Source organism: Archocentrus centrarchus, chromosome 16, assembly GCF_007364275.1.
Source record: "Archocentrus centrarchus isolate MPI-CPG fArcCen1 chromosome 16, fArcCen1, whole genome shotgun sequence".
Lineage (NCBI taxonomy): Eukaryota > Metazoa > Chordata > Actinopteri > Cichliformes > Cichlidae > Archocentrus > Archocentrus centrarchus.
This window is the reverse complement of record NC_044361.1, coordinates 10,901,476-10,922,639: the sequence shown is the minus strand read 5'-3', so window position 1 is coordinate 10,922,639 and position 21,164 is coordinate 10,901,476. Positions and strand designations below refer to the sequence as shown.

The following is a 21,164-nucleotide window of genomic DNA, read 5'->3' as shown; positions in this document are numbered from 1 at the left end:
ACAAGGGACAAAGACATGAGAACAAAACACATAAACTATAAAGGAAAACCATGGTAATCTAAAATCCTAATTCATAACTCAAAAACATAACTCAAAGAAACAAGGTGCACTAGGCCAACGGCCCAGGGTCATGACATGTAGTTATTAATATATTTGTGTTTTGGTCGGACCTTCATGATCGATTGACATTAAAAACGAATAGCATACATTAATTTACTGATTATGACAGAAGTAATTATTATTTTGGGTGAAAGGAAAGGCTGTATGAATTCTTTCACTGTTTTATTACATTACTAATTTAAGATGCTGAAATGTTTACTAAAAAACAGAACAGAAAGGCTAGAAAATGTGCAACATCTTTATCTCGGTCCTTGCTTTTTTATTCACTCTTACCTTGTTCTTTTTGTACTCTTTGTTTACACGATTGTTTCTTTTCTGGTCTGTACAAGTATCCTAGTTCTTCTGTGAAAGAACTACTTTCCCCATAATCCTTTGCTTTAAAAGAAGCCGACCGGATGTTGATAATTTGTTGTACAGCAATGGTGCCACATTTATAGTCCATAGGTAACTTCTAAATTTGACGCCCATCTAGTCATGCCTTTTGAGGAAACCCGCCCAACTTAGCCATGTGCCTTTTTGATTTTTTTATTTTTTGGTCACAATATTTGAACACAATGAGTTATTTAGTGGGGCGGTGTTGGAGCGAAAAGGAAAAAAATTTATAACTTTTTCCCTGAGTGGCATGAGCTTTGCCCAGAGTACCATGTTGATTAGAAATAACCGCTGTAGTGCTACTTATAATATTAATACTCTTCTAAAACACACAAAGATGAAGGGTTACACACGCTGTTTTTCAGGTTATGTGGCTGACTGTGCCGTGCGCTCACTGAGTGTGTTATCCGACTGTCACATGAAGGCACCACAAGGTAAACGTCAGGAATGTTTGGTTGTTGGAGTCTGTGGACGGCTATGGACGGGAGAGAGTTTCTCCTCGTGAATGGATTTATCGACCTGCGTTCACTGTAAATCACGTCCTGTTTGTTCGCTCGGTTTTGCACAGCTATCCTTACGGAAGCTAACAGTTCATGTTTTGACAGCTCAGCTTGTGTGTCTGCTAGCTAGCTGCCTACCTAACACCAACTACTCACCGTTAGCTAACATTGACAGCACTAGCTGGGGGAGACTACTCACCTTTCTGAACTAAGGACTCGAAAAAGACAGTTTCTTCGTGGCAGCTGGCTTAACGTACGCCTACGTATGTCAAAGTTAGTTCACCTAATGTAACATTGAAACGCCTTTAAGGTTAGCGAGGTTTTATAGTGTAGTTTAGCTAGCTTCAAATGCACAATGAACTGTCACAGAGGTTACCTTTGCGAGACAGACTTAACGGTTAATCTGAAAACGCTACACCTCGTTCTCCTTAATTATATTATTGATAAAGCCAGTCATGCCAAAACTATAGTACGAGGTTTTTTCGTTTTCTTTTTTTGCTTTATGTGCAGGGTTAAAGCTAATATTTTAGCTTTATCAGAACTCATATTAACTTTTGTTATTTCTAAACAATAACGACTTTTATTTAATTGTTTGACAAGTATTTAAAAGACGGGCCATTTAATATGGGGTTGATAGCAATTATTTGTGTCCTTATCTGATTACTTCTGCTGGGACTGTGCATTTGTTTACATGTAAGCACAGGATGTCCCGTTAAGTCTTGCAAATGTGTACTGCACCGTGCAGCCTACAGCTGGGTTGTCTGTGATACTGAAAACCTGTGAGACAGGAGTGTCAGGCACCAGACCCAGAAGTTTCTGGTATCATGTAGCCACTCTTGATTTATATGTGCCAGACAACATTAAGTATCAGGATACCTTGAAATCTGAAGATAGTAGTCAGTGCTAGAGCTTTCTGATGGTTTCAGGAGTTAACGTGGATTTAACTTGTTCAGTTTGCATTTTGACTTATTAAACACGTCTTTCTGTTTAATTACAAACTACTGCATGTTCTGAAGAAAACTACTTCATTATAGAAATAGCACTAGCAGCAGTACAAGGCTACCTTTTGAAGATTGAGTTATTGTGTCAGCTGTGGGTAACACAAATGCTTGGTTTATATTCATTAAATAAGCAAGCTTTACTTTAACAAAACTGTTATTCTCTTCATAAAGTGTCAAAGTGGACAAAATAGGCAAAATAAAAAAAACAGAAAAAAAACCTTTGTTTTTAGATGTATAAATTACTTCTAGAAAATTGATACACAGATACGAGTTTTTCATTTTCAATAATGATATAGATTTCTTGGGGGCACAAATGTTAAATCAACAAGCTGTAATTACTCACTGTAAGAAACAGATTGGAACCATTCATCTGTCTACAAGAAAGCATCAGGCTCGACTTTAAACATTGCTTTCCTAATTTTATGCAAGAGTCATGCAGTGTCTTGCAATTTTAAGTTTTCTATATCAGGTCATAATACAAAACCTAGGTCTTAAAGTGATTTAAATATTACCTAAGATGAACAACAACACATGACGTATTGCATGGTGTCATTATTTGTTTAACAAATTTTAAAAAGCAGAAGTTTTGGCAGTTTATTGGTCTGGGTACAGGTGTGTGTTAACAGTGCCAAGAGGCACTGGTCTTAGAGAAGCAGCTGTTACTGCCCAGTGATCTGAGAGGGGATATAAGTCTATTTCCAAACAGTTTGAAGTCTGTTATTCTTCAGCGAGAAAGATTATTCACAGACGGAAAGCATTCCAGACAGCCACCAATCTTCCCAGGACTAGACGTCCCAGCAAATTTACCCGAAGGTCAAACCATGCAATACTTGGAGAAACTGCAAAAAACCCAAGAGGTCCACCTCAGACACCACAAGCCTCAGCATATTGAATGTTAAAGTTCATGACAGCATAGCACTATATTTGGCAGAAAGCAAATATAGCAAATCAGTACAAACACCTCATTTCAACTGTGAAGCATGGTGGTGGAGGGGTGCTGGTTTGGAATTGTTTTGCAGCCACAGGACCTGGGCACCTTGCAGTCATTGAGTTGACCATGAACTCCTCTGTATACCAAAGTATTCTAGAATCCAATGTGAGGCCATCTGTCCAATAGCTAAAGCTGGGCTGAAATTGGGTCATGCAGCAGGACAATGATTCCAAGCACAGCAGCAAATTTCCAACAGAATGGCTGAAAAAGAAAAGAATCGAGGTGCTGCAGTGACTCAAAGTCCAGAACTCTAACCAGCTGAAATGCTATGGTGGTACCATAAGAGAGCTGTGCATAAACACATTACCACAACTTCAGTGAAATGAAGCAACACTGCAAAGAAGTGTGGGCAAAAATTCCTCCAAAATGATGGGACAGACTGATAAAGTCACACAGAAAGCAATTAGTTGAAGTTATTGCTGCAAAGGTGATTCTAAAAGTTACTGAATCATAGGATGTTTTTCACAAACTGCTTATTTTTTCTTAAATAATGGCATGGTGTAATATGTCATGTTAATCTGAGGTTGTATTTACCTAATTTGAGTACCTGCTAAGCAGATGATTTTCTATTATGTCCTGATATGGAAAAACCCTAGACATGAAAGAGAGTATACTTTTTTTTTTTTTTTAACTATGACTCAAAATAAATTTATTGAATTGGTATTTATTTGACAGCAGTTACCCTACATGGAACTTTTTGTAAACCTTACATTTATGTTCAGCCAAAAATGTGCTGCTACTTGTTCTTTTCCTTTAACTTAGTATTCAAGAATTCAAAATGATCAAGTTGATATCAGGACCAAGCAGGAATTGGTCACTCTGTGGTGTCTGGGACCTGCTGTCTTGCTCTTCTCACTCTTGTTTGTCTCTGCCTAACCCACAGGTCATGCATGCAGCCAGCCTTCTAGTCTGCGCTTTGTTCATCCCCAGACCTTGAGATAATGTTCTACCCATAGGTGGAGGGTTTTCCTCCCTCTATTCTACATTTCTCCCTACTGCCCCCATCAGTCCCAGAGTTCCCTATGTTAACCCTCTTGAGCATGTTTTACTATATCTGTCTGCGGCGGCGCTCCAGGAGTGGAACTCGAGGCGAGGCTCTGACCAGTCGGCGGGCTGTGGAATCTGGCCAGAGGGCAGTATTGCCAGTCAGTGTGGAGGTGGAGCAGTATGCCAAAGAGGTTTTGGACTTCAGCTCCCACTATGGCAGTGAGAATAGCATGTCTTACACCATGTGGAACCTGGCAGGGGTGCCTAACGTGTACCCCAGCTCAGGGGACTTCACCCAGACAGCTGTATTCAGAACTTATGGGACATGGTGGGAACAGTGTGCCAGTGCCCCGCCACCTTTTCGTCGGACCCCTAAAGGCTTCTACAGCCAGGATTATATTGAGCTGGGCTTTGAGGAGCCCGTCTACCCCACTGCAGTGGAGGTGTTTGAGACCTATTACCCTGGAGCCATTGTCCAGATCCTGGCCTGCTCTCACAATCCTTTCACCCAGAACCCGCCCACTGATGTCAGGTAACAATACTTTCTCCACACTGTAACGTTCCTGAAACATGCAATGCCAGTAAGTGGCACAGTTTTCACTTACATAACAAGTCTCTTAGCTAAACCCCCACAATACCAGAACTGCTTGGTCAGGGATTTTACCAGAAAGCTTAGACCTCTTGGAGGCTGCAACAGGGGGGAGTTTGGTACCATTTGTTGTTGCACATGATTCTTTTTTTTTTTTTTTAAGCACTGTCTACCTACTATAGCGTTAACTGCTAATTATCCAGGGGATCCCACAGAACAGTGGAGCTGCATATGTGTTTCTCTGGAAAGAATAGGAGAGCAACAGAGAGAGACTTCAACAAGTTTAATTTCTTAGTTCCAGCTTGAAGACAGAGTAACGTGTATAGGAGAGCAGGACAGCACAGAATCATATTATCCATGTTTGCTTGCAGATAAATTATAATATGGTATTTTTAAGCTCTATAGTTTTTGAACATGTTTTAATGTGTAAAAATGGGTAACATGTATACAGATTAGGTAATGAACTTAACAATCATAGCTGTAGTCTAAAAAAAAATTAATGTGCATAGGTGGAAGTGTTGCCTTGGCCATCCCACGAAGAAAGGTGTTGTTAAAATGTCTGTTCTGGTGTCAACAGAAAATGCTTCTACAGACTCCAGTGTATGAGTTTGCCTTTTTATTTTGTTTGATTAGCACCAAAACACATTATTGAATTAGCATCAATATTGATAAAATCTTTAAAGGAGACCACTTATGCTGCTTTCCAGCTCCATATTTTATTCTTGGACTTTACTAGAGTAGCTTTACATGATTTCTAGTTCAAAATAAATCTCGTTCACCTCACACCTGGTTTTGGTGCAGTCTTAACAACTGTCTGAAATTCAATTCCCTTCTCCCTCTCTGCCTTTAAGCTTTTTTCTGATTGGCTACCCCTTCCAAACAAAACATTTGAAAAGACTTGAGGGGCTGAGATTAATAAATTAACTACAATGTCACTGACATCATGCAGAGCAGAGTAGTAGCATTTAGAGAAGTCTGAAGCCTGAACTTTTGGCTTGTAGGGGTTACTTGTATGTACACACGCAGACACACACACAGAGGCAGCAAATGAAGATGTGAGACAGAAGTCAGAGTATACTGTCCTGATGGGTTATGAATGTGGTTAGTTTAAGAGAGCATGATCAAAACTGGATTTTTGGAGCTGATGCTGATTTTTAAAGAGTAGACAATTTTGATATAAGTTAGTCTTTATATACAATATACAGTATGTTTGATTTATTTTGAAAACAGACAATGGTGGGTTGGTTGTTTATTAACTTTCCAACAATGTGTTTGACAAACTATGTAAAAACATAATTTCTAAGTTACACCACACATTTTCTTTTATAATATTTACTGCAATAAAGACCGTTTTCCACATTAGTTTTCACATCTGACTATATATATATATATATATATAATATAATAATAATAATAATAATATATATATATATATATATATATATAATATATATAATATAATATATATATATATATAATATATAATATAATATATATATATAATATATATATATAATATAATATATATAATATAATATAATATATATATATATAAAATATATAATATATATAAAATATATAATATAATATATATATATTATATATATATATATATATATATATATATATATATATATATATATATATATATATATATATATCTATATATATATATATATATATATATATATTATTCCATCTGCCTCCACTTATTAGGGCCTTCTTAATATTACAGAGCCAAAGATGGTTGTGCACAACACTACACATGGGCTGCAGCCGTAAGAACAGAAAATGTTATTTTTATATGCGCATATGCTTTCTGTTGTCCAGGTGGGAGGTGTTATGGTCTGGCAAGCCCACCAAGGTGCTGACTCCCCAGGCTCGCCAGTTTTCCCCTAAAATCAAGCATATCAGCTTCCCCACCAACCTGTTGCGTCTAGAGGTCAACAGCTCTCTGCTGGACTATTACACTGAACTGGATGCTGTGATCCTGCGTGGGGTAAAGGAAAGGCCCATGCTGGCTCTCTATAAGATGCCCATCATCGACATCAGCGACCTGAGCGACAGCGAGGAGGAGCTGTCTGACGTGGGAGGTCCTTTCAGGCAAGGTGGAGACAGCAAACACCAGAGGACAGGAAATGGCTACTTTGACAAACTGCCATATGAGGTGATTACAGACCTTATCAAATGAGAACACTGTGTCATCCAAGCCTGGGTGAAAGAGTAGATGTGCACAATAAAACAAAACTACATCTTTGATTTTCAAAAGGGATCCAGTTTGATTAATGTACCGACAAGAGTATTTTTGATCTGTGCCTCTTCACTATTAGGTTGAAGCATTTCCTATGAAGCTGTTCCTATTTTGACAAGCATGGAGGTCCAACCTGATGTCTCAGCTGCCACCCTCATTACTTATACAGTTACTGCCTTAATGTTTCCACTATGGAGAATCATCTTTTTTGAAGATTTTGCTGTTGGTTTTCAGTAGCACGCAGCAGCAGCTTCTCCAGCCCATTTATCCTGGTGCTTTTGTTACTAAGCCCAACTTTCTTTAACTTTCTTTCGTTTCTATGGTCTCACTGCTACAGCATTAAATAACTAATCTGCAGAGTGATCTGCTAGAGAAGCAGATACCAGTTTGGGGACCCAGCCAGGAACAGGATGTTGCAAGTGCAGCTAGAAGTCCTGGGATATAAACAAACCCCAGCTGTTATACCTCTGCAACGGTCGCATGCCAAAAGCCTTAGTAATCGATGCATTTACTCTTTTGTTCAGTGACTACAATTAGGTCTATAAGTATTTGGGCAATGACACATTTTTTTGTAATTTTGCCTCCATACATCACCAGAGTGGATTTAAAATCAAACAATCATGTTGTTATTGAAAAAAAAAAAACACTTTCCATTTTAATTCAACAGTTTTTAAATTTAGTCTTACATATTGTACATTCACCGAATCTTATGAGCATTGCTTGAGGTTAAACATGCTGCATACATTTACACACAAAGCTGGTTAATTTAAGTGTTTTAAATCCTTCTTTATGCTCATCAGTGTTCACAAGCCTGCATTGTTTTTTGTTGTTGTTGTTGTTTTTTCCTTAATACATGTGCCTAGCATATGTGTGTATGTATGCTGTTTTTAGCAGTGTCCCACACAAACACATGAACACTGTGGCTTGGACACGTTCTGGCACTTTCTTGATCTCGCACTCACAGACACAGAGTCATTTTCATGCCATACAGACATATCATGTTGTCTGAGGCGAGCTTCAAAACACCGGCAGTACTCTTGATAGTTGTTCTCTTATCTCCTATCCAAACCGCTGCCATTAACAGCAGTCTTCACAACCGCTGTGTGTTTGTTTCAGAAACACAATATAGCTATTATCTGTCAGCTGATACCAGCTTGAACACAGCGTATTGTTAATTCACTGCGACACACACACACACACACACACAAAAGCACATGCTCAGCCATTCTTTCTCTTTGAGAGACACACGAATGCGGTGCAAAACAAGCCGGCTCACCTCACCACTGATCCTGCTATCAGTTCTGTGTCTCCCAGATAACCACTATTTAGATCTGCCTGACAGAGGGGACGCAATTAACATTCTCCACTCTACTCTGAACTATTTTCTCTTCTCTGTTCCACTACTCTTTAATGTTCTCTATTATGTGTTGCTTTCTGCTGTGTTCCCTTACAAGATCAAACATGTTTTGTCTCTCCTTCTCCTCTATCTTACACTCTCTCCTCTCCTCTCCTCTCCTCTCCTCTCCTCTCCTCTCCTCTCCTCTCCTCTCCTCTCCTCTCCTCTCCTCTCCTCTCCTCTCCTCTCCTCTCCTCTCCTCTCCTCTCCTCTCCTCTCCTCTCCTCTCCTCTCCTCTCCTCTCCTCTCCTCTCCTCATCTTCCATCCACAGCTCATCCAGCTGATACTGAGCCACCTGACCCTGCCAGACCTCTGCCGTCTGGCCCAGAGCTGTAAGCTGCTGCACCAGCACTGCTGTGACCCGCTACAGTACACCCAGCTGAGTCTGCAGCCTTACTGGGCCCGGCTGAGTGACGCCTCCCTGGGACACCTGCAGAGCCGCTGCACCCTCCTCCAGAGGCTCAACCTGTCCTGGACCGGCAACCGTGGAGCCCTTACCCTGACGGGCTTCAGCAGGTCAGACCATCAGCTGGCCACGAGTGGCAGAAAACAGGGAAATGACCTTGGAAAGTAGCAATACAAGTAAAAGCACTTTTTAAAGGTGGCGCATACTGAGACAAAGAAAATCAATTTAAACATTGTTCTATAATTGGTGGAAAAATAAACTAAGAAAAGGGTGAATAACTAGGATGTTCCCAATGTGGAATTGATGGCTTTTTTTCATGTGTTGTTTCTCTCCTTTCACTCATTTCTCTCAATCTGCCACCTCAGCTTCATGAAGGCATGTGGTCTAAGCTTGGTCTGCTTGGAAATGTCATGTTGCCACTTCCTGAATGAAGCCTGTCTAGAGGTCATCTCCCAGACTTGTCCTGGACTCCAGGAGCTCAATCTGTCCTCCTGTGATCGCCTCCACCCACAGGCCTTCACACACATCTCCAAGCTTACACGCCTCCGCAGGCTGGTGCTCTACCGAACAAAGATAGAGGTAGGTGTGGCAAATAGTGTCTCTGTGAAACTGTAATCCAAGTGATTCCTGTGGACTTTGATCTGTCCTCTTTAGTTAATATATATATATATATATATCTGTTGCCCTGGCTGTTAATAATTTACAGATTGCATAGTAGATGCCTTTTCTAAATATTTTTTTATTCACTCATTTATCATTAATACTGAGCTGTTACAAAGAAGTTAACGAAAGATTAAAAAATACAATTTTCACTTTTCTTTTGAATATCTTGAATGTCAGAGATTTCCAAGAGATAAATTCCACACAGGGAAAACAAGAAAAAAATGAGAATTTAGTCACTTTCTTTTGATATTCAAGCAACAGAATTTGATCAGTTTCATCAAATAAAGCAGAAAATCCCCTTTGGGTTGCATCAGGAAGGGCATCCAGCATAAAACACTGCCAAAAATCAGACATGAAGAGCTTCCTGCAGTGGCAACACCTTGTGACAAGGGAGCAGCTGAAAGTAGCTTTTATCTTGTTAAAGGGGACATATTGTTCTCATTGCCAAATCTATACTTTTATTCTTGGACTTTTCTAGAGTAGCTTTGCATGATTCACTGTTCAAGTGAATCCTGTATCTTTATACTGGGCCCTGGTGCAGCACTGTCTGAAACAAGCTGATTTAGCTAATGTCGTGTGCTCTTTCCTCACTGCAGTAGTGGCCTGCTTGAACTGTTAGCAAGGGCCACTGTTGGCCTGCTGACCTCTGTTTAGAGGTCAGCAGGCCAAAAGGTCAGCTTTTATAGCAATAATGTACTTGTCTATAACTCCTGTATGACAGGAGGTGCATAAATCTGTAAGCATTTAACCACTAGTGTACCTCTGGAGCTTGAAAAAGGCGACTGGACTTCTTTTTGTTTCTTGAAGACGTTTCACCTCTCATCCGAAAGGCTTCTTCAGTTCTCAACCAAATGGTGGAGAGACCCAGGTATTTAAACCCCTGTGGGCGTAGTCCCCTGAAGGTGTGCCATGGGCTCCCCAGTGTCTCCCATTGTAGCCAACCTTTACATGGAGGAAGTGGAAAGTAAAGCTCTTGGTTCTTTCAAAGGGATGGCACCTAGCCACTGGTACAGATATGTAGATGACACCTGGGTCAAAATCAAAACCCAAGAAGTAGAAGCCTTCACTCGTCACATTAACTCAGTGGATAAATACATACGTTTTACCAGGGAGGACACCAGAGATAACAAGTTACCATTCCTGGACTGTGCGGTGCTTATCGAGGAAGATGGAAGCCTCAACATTGAAGTTTACCGGAAGCCCACACACACAGACCAGTATCTCCTCTTTGACTCCCACCACCCTCTGGAACACAAACTTGGGGTGATCAGGACCCTACAACACCGTGCGGAAAGTGTTCCCTCTAAGGCAGAAGGGAAGCATAAGGAACACACACACATTAAGAAAGCCCTCAAAACATGCGGTTACCCCAACTGGGCCTTCATCAAATCAGCTAAGATGCACAGGAATGAAGGCCAAACACAAACTACAGAGAAGAGGAAGGACAAGAGGAACAACATTGTCATCCCATATGTGTCAGGCTTGTCAGAGAAACTCAGAAGAATTTTCTCCAAGCATGACATCTCAGTATACTTCAAACCAAGTCACACCCTAAGACAAAAACTGGTTCATCCCAAGGACAAACCCGCCAAACACAAGATCAGCGATGTAGTGTATGCTGTTCAGTGCAGTGAAGAGTGCTCGGACCTCTACATTGGTGAAACCAAACAGCCTCTTCACAAACGAATGGCACAACATAGAAGAGCCACAACAACAGGACAAGACTCAGCAGTACATCTGCATCTGAAGAAAAAAGGGCACTCTTTTGAGGATGCCAATGTTCACATTTTGGACAGGGAAAACAGATGGTTTGAAAGAGGAGTGAAAGAAGCCATCTATGTCCACTGTGAACAACCATCATTGAACAGAGGAGGTGGATTACGTCACCAACTTTCCCCCGCTTACAGTGCTGTCCTGAGCTCCCTTCCCAGACGTCTCAACCCCCATTCACACCTTTGTTCCAGTGACCTCAATAGGCCACAGGAAACAATGGAGCGGAGTCCTAAATTGGTTTCAACTGAAACCACTGATTAAATATGACCCACGCCCCCTTCACACCTGGGCACATGTGTTCACACACATGATCAATAGAGGGTCATAACCACCTTCAGGGGACTACGCCCACAGGGGTTTAAATACCTGGGTCTCTCCACCATTTGGTTGAGAACTGAAGAAGCCTTTCGGATGAGAGGTGAAACGTCTTCAAGAAACAAAAAGAAGTCCAGTCGCCTTTTTCAAGCTCCAGAGACTACTATGACCTGGATGACTGAGAATCTACACAGACATACCACTAGTGTACCTGTTAGTTCATTTTCAGCATTTATGAAGTTTGAGGTGTACCTCTGTAACTGAACTGATGTTAAAAATATCTTCTAATTTATTGGATAAAAGAAGTTTTTATCTTCTTTTTTTGTTGTTCTGGTAATCATCTCATGACTCCTTAGATTCATCTGGCTGCATTTATTTCTCTTGAAACATGCATGTAACAGAGGGCTGGAGCTATCCCACCTATGAACAACTGTCTGAAACTGTACCTTAATGAAAAACCTATGATCTCTTCAAGTTGCTTATGTAATGGTCCGTGTTTTGCTCATTTTCTTACTTAAGATGAACTGAGTAAACTCTGAGCCTAGAGGGTGTTGACACACTGCCTGCATTCAAGCTCAGGCATGTCTGATGTGTAAGTACCACTGTGCCTTGTTTTGGTGGTACACCTCAGCGTTTCTCCAGTGTTTGTCATGTTTCAGAGTGACGTTGTGGGCAATAGACAGTGTAGAGTTTCTGCGGTGGAGCCAGGCAGCGTACTGCAGGTTGTTTACACCCGGACAGACAGAGCGAGCTGTGTGTCTGTTTGAGGCCCTGACATCTCAGCTGTCATTACCTTGTCACTGCTCTAATTAAATGGCTAGCTCACGGGAGAGAGGCACTTATAAAAATGCCTGACACTGAGTCGAGCACACGCTCGCGCGCACACACACGCAGACAAGAGGCTTTCACTTTCATGTCTGACACATTCTCCTACCACTGAGGTACATGTGTTGGCAGTTGCAGCACTGAATTCTGATATCTTCATATACTAGTACCACTGGAGAGGTCTTTGTCCTCACATTTTTCACTCCACAACGAGATGTAAAAATTGTTACCTGTGCTTTATTAAATACCCTTTAATTCTGAAAGTGTTGGGTGTGCTAGGCAGCAGACAGCAAGTCACTTAAAAAGGAACTTTAGGTGATATGACTGGATATGTTACCGCTAATAAAATGTATGTTATTTTAATGTGTTGAGTATGAATATACAGAGTTACTCTCAGGTAAGATGTCTGGGTTTTAGTTACTCTTTGCAGCCAATATTTTAAAGTCTGTTTTGTTCTTTCTATCTACCTGCTTTTCTGTGATGTGTGTACAAAAGTGGAATGAATTACACTATTAAAAGTATAAGGAAGTAACTGCGCCTCTGTTCCTCTTTTCCTCTGCAGCAAACAGCCATCTTGAGCATCTTGACTTTCTGCATAGAGCTGAGACACCTCAACCTAGGGAGCTGTGTGAGGGTGAGAATGTGCACACACATGTGAAGTTTCAAAAAAAGCTATACCTTCCATGTGGGCATGTTGCAGAGCAGCTGCCAGAAAGCAAGATGAAAGAGTCTTGTGTTCCCTGGCTAATGGCTCAGTCACACTAGAGTGAAAATAGGACGACAACCTCCTATTTTTACTCTGACCAGGAAAAAGCAATGGGTACATGGCTGAATTTTTTAATTCAGCCCCCGATTGCAAGTAGTTGCAACAACCACTTTTAACAGAAAGGCGATTGTACGGGTCACCTGGTGGGAGGCAACCTGTCTCCAAACAGTCGTAGTAACCCAACGTGACTGCAATCATTCTCAGACAAGTTAATGAAGGTTTGCAAGTAACTGCCACCTAATTTATAAATGCAGACAGACAGCCAAGATTTTGCAGTCCAATATGAGTCAGTCTGTGCTGACAAGTGCAACTCATCTGCAATGTGTGCATTTGCAGTAAGGAGTCAAGTCAACTGGATGCCAGCTGTTTGTGTTCTGATTATACTCCTATATAAAAACAAGGTTGCTGAGCACTTACATCATTTTGCAGTTAAATCGCTGTCCCGAAGCAACTACGTCTCTATTTGTGGAGGAATTTCTGAAGATAAGTAATTAATGTGAATTTCTGTGTAGATGGCAGTGGACAACAGACTTGCAATTTTTGACAGTTTATCACAGTTTACCATGTATTAACACAAACAGATTGCATGTAATTGCCAACTTGACCCAAATCAGTAGCAAGCTGACAGCCAGCTGATAGACTGATGCTTTCTTATTGCTGTCTCTTTAAAGATGGTAGCTAACTACGAGTGCTCCTAGACCTAGGTTCCTGTCTTTGAAGCAACCATTTCAAAGGCAACAAAATTGTAAGAAAGAAGCAAAGTTTCATTTGACAGTCAGCATCTTTCATCCAAATACGGGCAACCGTGGCAATCTGCTAGAGACCAAAGCAATCACAAGGAAGTTTTCAGTGCAGCAACATATACCTCTTTACAACCAATTTCACCCAGTGACAGCAAGCACCAACAGCCACTTGCCAACCAGCTGGGGAATACACAAATTTCCCTAGCGACCAGTGGTTGTTATCGGGTCATTGACTGACCTCTGGACCTGTGTGACGGAGGCCTAAGTATAGGAATGGGTTGCACTTAGCCAAGCTAGCTGTTGTCAGTCTTTTCTAAGATAAGCTAATTGGTTGGTAACTGTAGGCTTGTTTGTGATAGGCAGTTATGAGAGGGGTGTCACTCTGTCAGAAAGTGAGTGTGCATATTTCCCAAAAGTGTTTAATGATGTTTGGCTCATTGCGGGGAATGGTATACAGCAGCAGTTGTAGACAGAAATGTATGATGATATTAAAATACAGCGTGTTTAATTATTGGCATCAACTAGAATTATTAATGAGTTATTTTAATAAATGTTTAGTGTATCATGATAATAATGGTGAGGCATCTGTGTGTATTTAATTTTCTAAAAAGATATTTACAACTGATTGAATTTTGATGCAAATACCCATACAATAACTGAGAAAATTCTCTTGTGGTCTTTCTTAAGACACAGCTGTCTTGATTAGAAATAGTTATGCAACATTTGGCAAGAGAAATCCATAAAGACAGCAACTCTTTCTGCCAGAGTTTGAGAATCCATCTCTGCTAAGTCTGAGAAATGTTCTGCATGTTGTCATTTCTGTGGGTGAGGTGCCTGCACTGGCTGTTTTTAGTTGTTAAATTGCATTTCTTTGCTTTCATCTTTGGATGAAACAATGAAATATGGCCAGAATTACCTGACACCAAAGAACAATAACAGCCTGGCAAACATAAATCAGTTCCTGAAAGACTGGGTTTTTTTTGTTTTTGTTTTTTTTTCTGGTGAAAGTGTTCTTTGTTAGTGCTTTGTTCTTTTGCTCTCTTGAGGAAGCAAGGTTACGAACCACAAGCCAGGTGATACAGCTGATCAGCTTTTTATTATCGCAGCATTTGAAAAGTTTGTTCAAAATATATTAGACAGATAATTCAAGGGAAATGACTAATGACTGACTTGTCATGACAGCATCCTCCTCCTTTGTGATATCCTAAAGGCAAATTTTTAAAATCCTCTGACTGTGACAGTATGTCAACCCACAGAGGAAGAGTATTATAGATGAGCACAGATCACAGCATGTCTGCCTCCACATCGCTCACACTGATGTTTACAAATCATAACATCTGAATCAACTGTAGCACATAAGGGTGATGTTGCACATTAAAGCAGGTCTGTATTGTCCAAAGGTCCCTCTGGGAAGCTCTTAACTGGCAGGTGCACTTTAGATGCTACACATGCTGGAGAGAGTAAATGCTCCTGTCTCACCTGCAGATTGAGGACTATGACGTTGTAGCCAGTATGCTGGCCGCTCGCTGTCGCTCTCTGTGCTCTCTGGACCTGTGGCGCTGCAGAAACTTGACCGATCGAGGCCTGACTGAGCTCGTTTCAGGGTGCAGGTAGGCACTTAAAGCCGCTTATGGGCAGACATGTTTGTAACACCTGCAGACTCCAGGCATGTGCAGAATAACCAGTCATATCTGATTAAAAAAAACTTTAAAAATTTGCCGACTTTGCCCCAAAATAAGATTTCAGAAAATGGTTTATCTGTGAAAACCCAGATTTGTGCTTGAGTCAGTTTTCCTGTTTGCTCTGTGATTGCTCAGGATGTTGGAGGAACTGGACCTGGGCTGGTGTCCCACACTGCAGAGCAGCACAGGATGTTTCCAGCACCTCGCCCGCAGCCTGCCACGGCTGCGCAAGCTCTTCCTCACTGCCAACCGCACCGTCTGCGACTCTGACATAGAGGAGCTGGCAGCCAGCTGCCCCTCGCTCCAGCATCTCGACATACTAGGTAAGATCTCCCTCATGCATAGATGGAAACAAACATTTGTTTTTATTAATCATTTGTTAATGATGATCAAGTTTGAGGTTATTCACTGGTGACTTTGGACTTTCTCTTTACACCCATTCCTCATCACGTTTGTGAACAGCTCCCCATCAAAGCAGCACAGCCACAAATTCTTTTATTTTTTTTATGGTGCTTGTTTTTGTGAGATTTTGCCATAAATTTCAGTTTTGCACCTGCAATTGTGATTTAGCTCGTCATTCACTTATCATATTGAGGGCAGGCCCAATCCCAATATAGCATTCAAGGGGAAGAAAATACTTCAAGTTAACCTCAAACACAAACCCAAGTAATCAGCTTAATATTGGAAGGAATACAGTAATGCTCAGTAAGCAAAGTTACAGCAGCACACCACAGCAGTAACACTTTAGTTCCAGTTGCATAAGTTGATGGCTTTGACAGCACAGTAGCTTCTGTGTTATTCAGGCTTTGCTGATGTGTTAGTTCTTTGGTTATTTCAGATGTGCTTCAGTGGTTGACTCGCTGGAAGGTGTGCAAATGATTTTTGTCTGGACTCTATTATCTTTTACTTATTGTACGCAAAAATAATACAGACGCTGTTTCCTTTTTAAGAAATACTCAGACATGAAAATCTAATTGTTTTATTTCTCAGTTCTCTGTTTTTGTCTTTCATATTCTGTGCGTCCCTGTTGTGATTCGTCTGCCGGACAGGTACACGGTTAGTGAGTGCTGCCTCGCTGAAGAAACTCCTCCAGTCGTGTCCTCAGCTTGTCCTCCTGGACGTCTCCTTCTGCTCACAGATAGACATGCGGGTCGTCCAGGAGCTCTCCGGCCTCGTTCCCAATGTGGCCATCAAGAAAAGCTTCACTCAGTGACTCCAGCATCGGCTCATTTCCCACTACTGAGATGCAGCAAGTGCAGGGAGGTGCTGGTCAGCACATACTGCCCCAGAGTGATTCAGAGGCAGGTCAGATGCAGGAGGAGATTGCAGACCTGCCTTTGCCTCCATCACTGACAAGATCTACTTTTAGCGGTCAGCAAATAAAGCAGTGGGACTGGGTGAGGAGGATTTTACTGACTTTACTGATTTAATGACTGAACACAAACAACTACAGACTCCTAGGCACAGGATTATAGAACAGGAGACACTTTTTTCTTGTTGAAATCAGGGTCGTTGCAGTAAAGCTGCTAGATTTTCCCAGAATATTAATCAGCACTTACAGTATGTATTGCCAAATAAGACACGGCAAGGAAATATGCCTTGGTACTAGATAAAACACATTTGTGAAAAAAGCTCTCTTAAGCATCTTCCTAAGAAAGCAAAAAGAACATCAAACGTGTTCATACCTTTATTGGGAGTCACATACTTGTGATAGCTAAAGATCAGGGCCTTGGTCAGTGCCTTGTCTGAACGTGGAATATGAACAGGCTGGTTTAATTCTACATGAAGGTCTTTCTGGTGGCACCTGTCACCATTCAGTCGGTTTCCGTTAATCATAAGAAATCATACTTGATGGTGTTATGTTCGAAGGAGCTTGAAATCACCTGCACTAGGTGCAGTGCACTGTGGTTAGTGTTATTTTTGTAAAACTTTAATGAAAGGATCACAAGTTAATTTGTGTTGCTACAGACTACGCTCACACCGTTAACTGTCTGTGCACCAGAGATTGAGTGATGGCATGTTTCCATCAATGAAAGCAACAACAGCAACAAAAAAGAATGTGTTTTCATTTACACATGCTCTAAAATTGCAAGAGTAGAGAACACACCTAAAGGCATCCAATCAAAAAATACACAGTGACTCATTTGGAAAAAAAAAAAGCACAGAGAAGTAACACAATATAACTAAGTGGAACCCAAAGATGCTATTTATAATCAAATGTAAAACAAACATTTTCCTCTCCAATTGTAAATTATGCACATTTGGTGCGACAGTTTTAGCTTTTTCACTGGGATTATATGGAGTAGTTTCTGACTGCATTATTTGGGCACATATCAGGCACTTCAGATGAATGTAATAATTCTATATTAAGTCCATGGCAATGGCAGGTAAGAGCTGCAGGGGTAACTATTAATTAAATTTGTTCTCATCTGATGTAACTTGCCTGCTCCAAGTCTGTTCAAATCTGCTCTATAATTGAAACAGTTAAATGTGTTTGGCTGAATAAAGCATATCAGACATTTTACTGGCCAAAAAAATTCAGATTCTTATTTTAGTCAGGCTAGTGTTAATGGTAATTGAGATACTTCATAATTGCTTGCTTAGGTCTCACAGGTCATTCATTTTGTCTACAGTTGTCTTGGACATTTCAGTGTAACTGAATTGGTGTATTGAGTCCTTTTAGGCTGAACTTTTGTTTCCAAAGCTAAAATCCTCAAGTTTAAAAGTTGCTGGCTCCTCCGCCAAGGTGAGAGCGCACAGGCAGGGGAATGTTTTCAGTGCTGTTTGTCTGTCAGCAAGTTTACACAAACTTGAGTTTCATCAGACTTGGAGAGATGGGCCCAGGCGTAGGAAGAACCCATTAAAATTTGTTGCAAATGCAGAACACTTTAAAAGTGCAAGATAGGCCATCTACAGTGTCATGATGTTAGTGCTGTAAACACTATTTGACCTCAGTATTTGTCCTCAAACCTCAGGGGTTATGTATAATCTCATTATCATTAAATGTCTTTTTTTTTAAAGTAAGTTTTACTCCAGAAACCAGCACAAAGGATGTCTTTACAGAAAATAACACCAGACCGAGTTAGCTTTAAGGTTACCGGGCTTTGGTGTTGATAACAACAAACACATATGACACAAATGATCAGTTAGCACTGGTGTAAGGGAGGCAAAAATCGGAGCTTATTGAGTGCTGAATGTTGCAGTAATTGTTTGATTCTGAAAAATGTAATATTGCTGATTATTTAATTTTTGTAATATAAGAAGCCAGGGTTGCAGTGTGAGAGAAGTGCTTGAAGAGCTTTTTATTTTTGAAAAAACTTGAACTTTTTGTTGGAGCACATGCTACTAGTCAATATTTGTGCCTTATACCCCAGTTTGAATGTTGTGTGATGTCCAAGTGGTATAGATTGTGGTGAAGTGCTTTGCTTTTATGCCCCTTCAACCAAAGTAATAACATAATAACCTGGTCATCAGTCTCTCAACTACATTTGACCAATTTATATGCCATATACTTTATATCAGCCATGTTAATTATTGCAAAGAAAAATGTATAATAATTATATTTCCCTGTGCAAGGAAAGTGTTTGTGGAAATTTGTAGTCATTATTGGTAGGTGTTTAAATGGTAATATACTGTTTGGGAAACATTATTTCCTCTGTTCAATTATTTGGTTTTTTTTGGGGGGGGGGGGGTATTTATCCTAGTTTAGCACTAAGACTGAAAGTAGTTCCTTAACCTAGCTTAGCATGAAGTTGAATTTTTTTTTTTTTAGCCTGGCTCAGCATAAAGACTGAAAATATGTCATTAGCCTGACTTAGCACTAAGAGTGAATGCACACTGCTGGCTTATTTTAGCATAAAGAATGGAAATGTTATGTGTAGCCTAGTTTATTGTAAAGCTTGAAATAATAGATCTTTAGCCTAACCTAGCATGAAGAGTGGAAGTGTGTCTTTAGCTTAGCTCACAGCAAAGATTGGAATTGAGAGGGTTCCTCGTGAGAGTATCCTACAGTATCTACTGTATATCTACTTTGTGGTTGTGAAGGTGAGAGTATTTGTTTCCACTCTCAATAGTGCAAAGCTACTGACTGAAATTCACATTTTCATTTGCTAGGCGGTTTGTGTCAGGGAATGCAAATATTCCTCTGTAAACCGGTGGTTGCAAGGGGGTCACTGACCAGTCGCTAGGTCTGATTAAGCCTGAGTCTGGTAGACCTGCGCTTAAATCATGTCTTCAGTAATCTTTAAGTAAATATTGAGCATTAAGAAATAAATATGGCAGTGACCTTCACGTTCTACAGGTATAGTCAGTATTACAGTTGGTAATTCATTACTTTTCAGCGGTTCTAAAATCCTGATGTCCTGCAGTTTTCCTGCTTCCAGTCTCTCTGCTGAGCTAGGCTAAAACCGGAGCAGTCCTGGTTGCCCAGAAGCCAAACAGATACCAATCTTGCAGTCTTATTTCAGGTGTGGATATGGTTAAACTGTTGCACATAATGGTATGCTGAAATTAATATTTGTTTTTTTTTTCAGCCTTGAGTTTTGTTTTAAACAGGTGTGGTAACAGTATGACACACCAGCCCTTCCACTACGGTGATGCAAATGTTGCTTCAATTGCAGCTGAAGCACTCATGTAGCCAAGAAGTGTATACATTACATTTTCCTGGCCCACCCAAATCCATTTTGAGTTCATAATTTTGAGTACATTTCAAGGTAATGCTGTCAGTAATGACTACTGCACTGCAATGAAAACACTGGCAATGTTATACTTTGTAAAGCAGCTATCTGCAACAGCATTAATTTGCTAAGCCAAACTATTTAAAAATGAACAGATGATCGCTGTTTGACCATTGAAGCAGTTTGGTGTATTTTCTGAGGTGGGCCTGCTTTTCTCTAATGAGTATGCATTCTCTCTTCTCCCACACTGGGTATGTGATCAACCTTTGTGCCATGAACTGGGAGGACCTGCAGCAGCGCTCCCTCTGCTGCAGCGTGAAAGCCACTGTTGTGTAAAAGGATTGTGCCTCTGTCATGATGAAATGCGGTGCTTCACTTTCACCAGGTTTTAAATAAACTGAAGGCTGATGACTGAATGCGTGCGGCTTGTTTTGATCCTGTAGGAACAGAGATGTAAGCAATCTGACTGCAGAACAAAGTGGCTGCAGAGGCATTAACTTGCTCATATTCTATTTTCTCTTAGTCTTCGGCTTCATTGAACACGCACGCCATCACTGCCAAAACAAATGGAAATTGTGTCGCTATATCATGTTGGGGATTCTTAAGGAGAGTCGTCTAAGTGTGATTGGGGGAAAAGTAGGCTCGTCTACTGAATCCACAACAACTAGCAGAGCCATTAGTCAGGATGAGTGACTGGATAGTCGTTGTGGAATGATCCTTTTTGCCTTAACCCTCTGCCATTTTACAGTCTATTAATACCACAGGGAGAAGTGACATTAGCTTGTCTTCTTAACGGCCTTTTAATGAATTGTTTATGCCTGGTTTAATGATGTATATTGTGGCCCTGTAATGTGCCCTAATGACGGAGAACGAGGCGGCCTCAGCTGAAGTATTAATTTGGACTGCCTCCCCAATGATTATTCCTCAGCCACTAACGCCGCCACCGCCACCACTGCTGCCGTGCGTGCGAGTGTGGATGCAAACGTGATTCATGGAGGCTTTCCGCTCTGCACTACAGCTTGATTTCTTGCTGTCACGCTCCTCTATGAGGCTGATATATCCAGGGGGGATCCACAGCAATTAGTTCAGCGTTTTATTTGTCTTTCA

The 21,164-nt window shown here is 40.8% G+C and overlaps 1 protein-coding gene across 5 annotated transcripts; it reads left to right on the top strand.

Moving 5' to 3' along the window:
• Positions 1-545: 545 nt before the first annotated feature.
• Positions 546-20,473, top strand: fbxl4 (F-box and leucine-rich repeat protein 4). Of its 5 annotated transcripts, none has more exons than XM_030750448.1 (9): positions 546-564; positions 3,868-4,503; positions 6,391-6,727; positions 8,480-8,724; positions 8,980-9,193; positions 12,753-12,824; positions 15,185-15,309; positions 15,517-15,704; positions 16,431-20,473. In XM_030750448.1, the coding sequence occupies exons 2-9, from the start codon at positions 4,007-4,009 to the stop codon at positions 16,592-16,594; spliced, it is 1,842 nt and encodes a 613-aa protein (XP_030606308.1). In that variant the 5' UTR covers positions 546-564; positions 3,868-4,006; the 3' UTR covers positions 16,595-20,473. The 5 variants fall into 5 exon arrangements, with proteins under 5 accessions (XP_030606308.1, XP_030606304.1, XP_030606305.1 ...); XM_030750444.1 differs by lacking the exon at positions 546-564 and adding an exon at positions 883-1,022; XM_030750445.1 differs by lacking the exon at positions 546-564 and adding an exon at positions 914-1,255.
• The last annotated feature ends 691 nt before the right edge of the window (positions 20,474-21,164 follow it).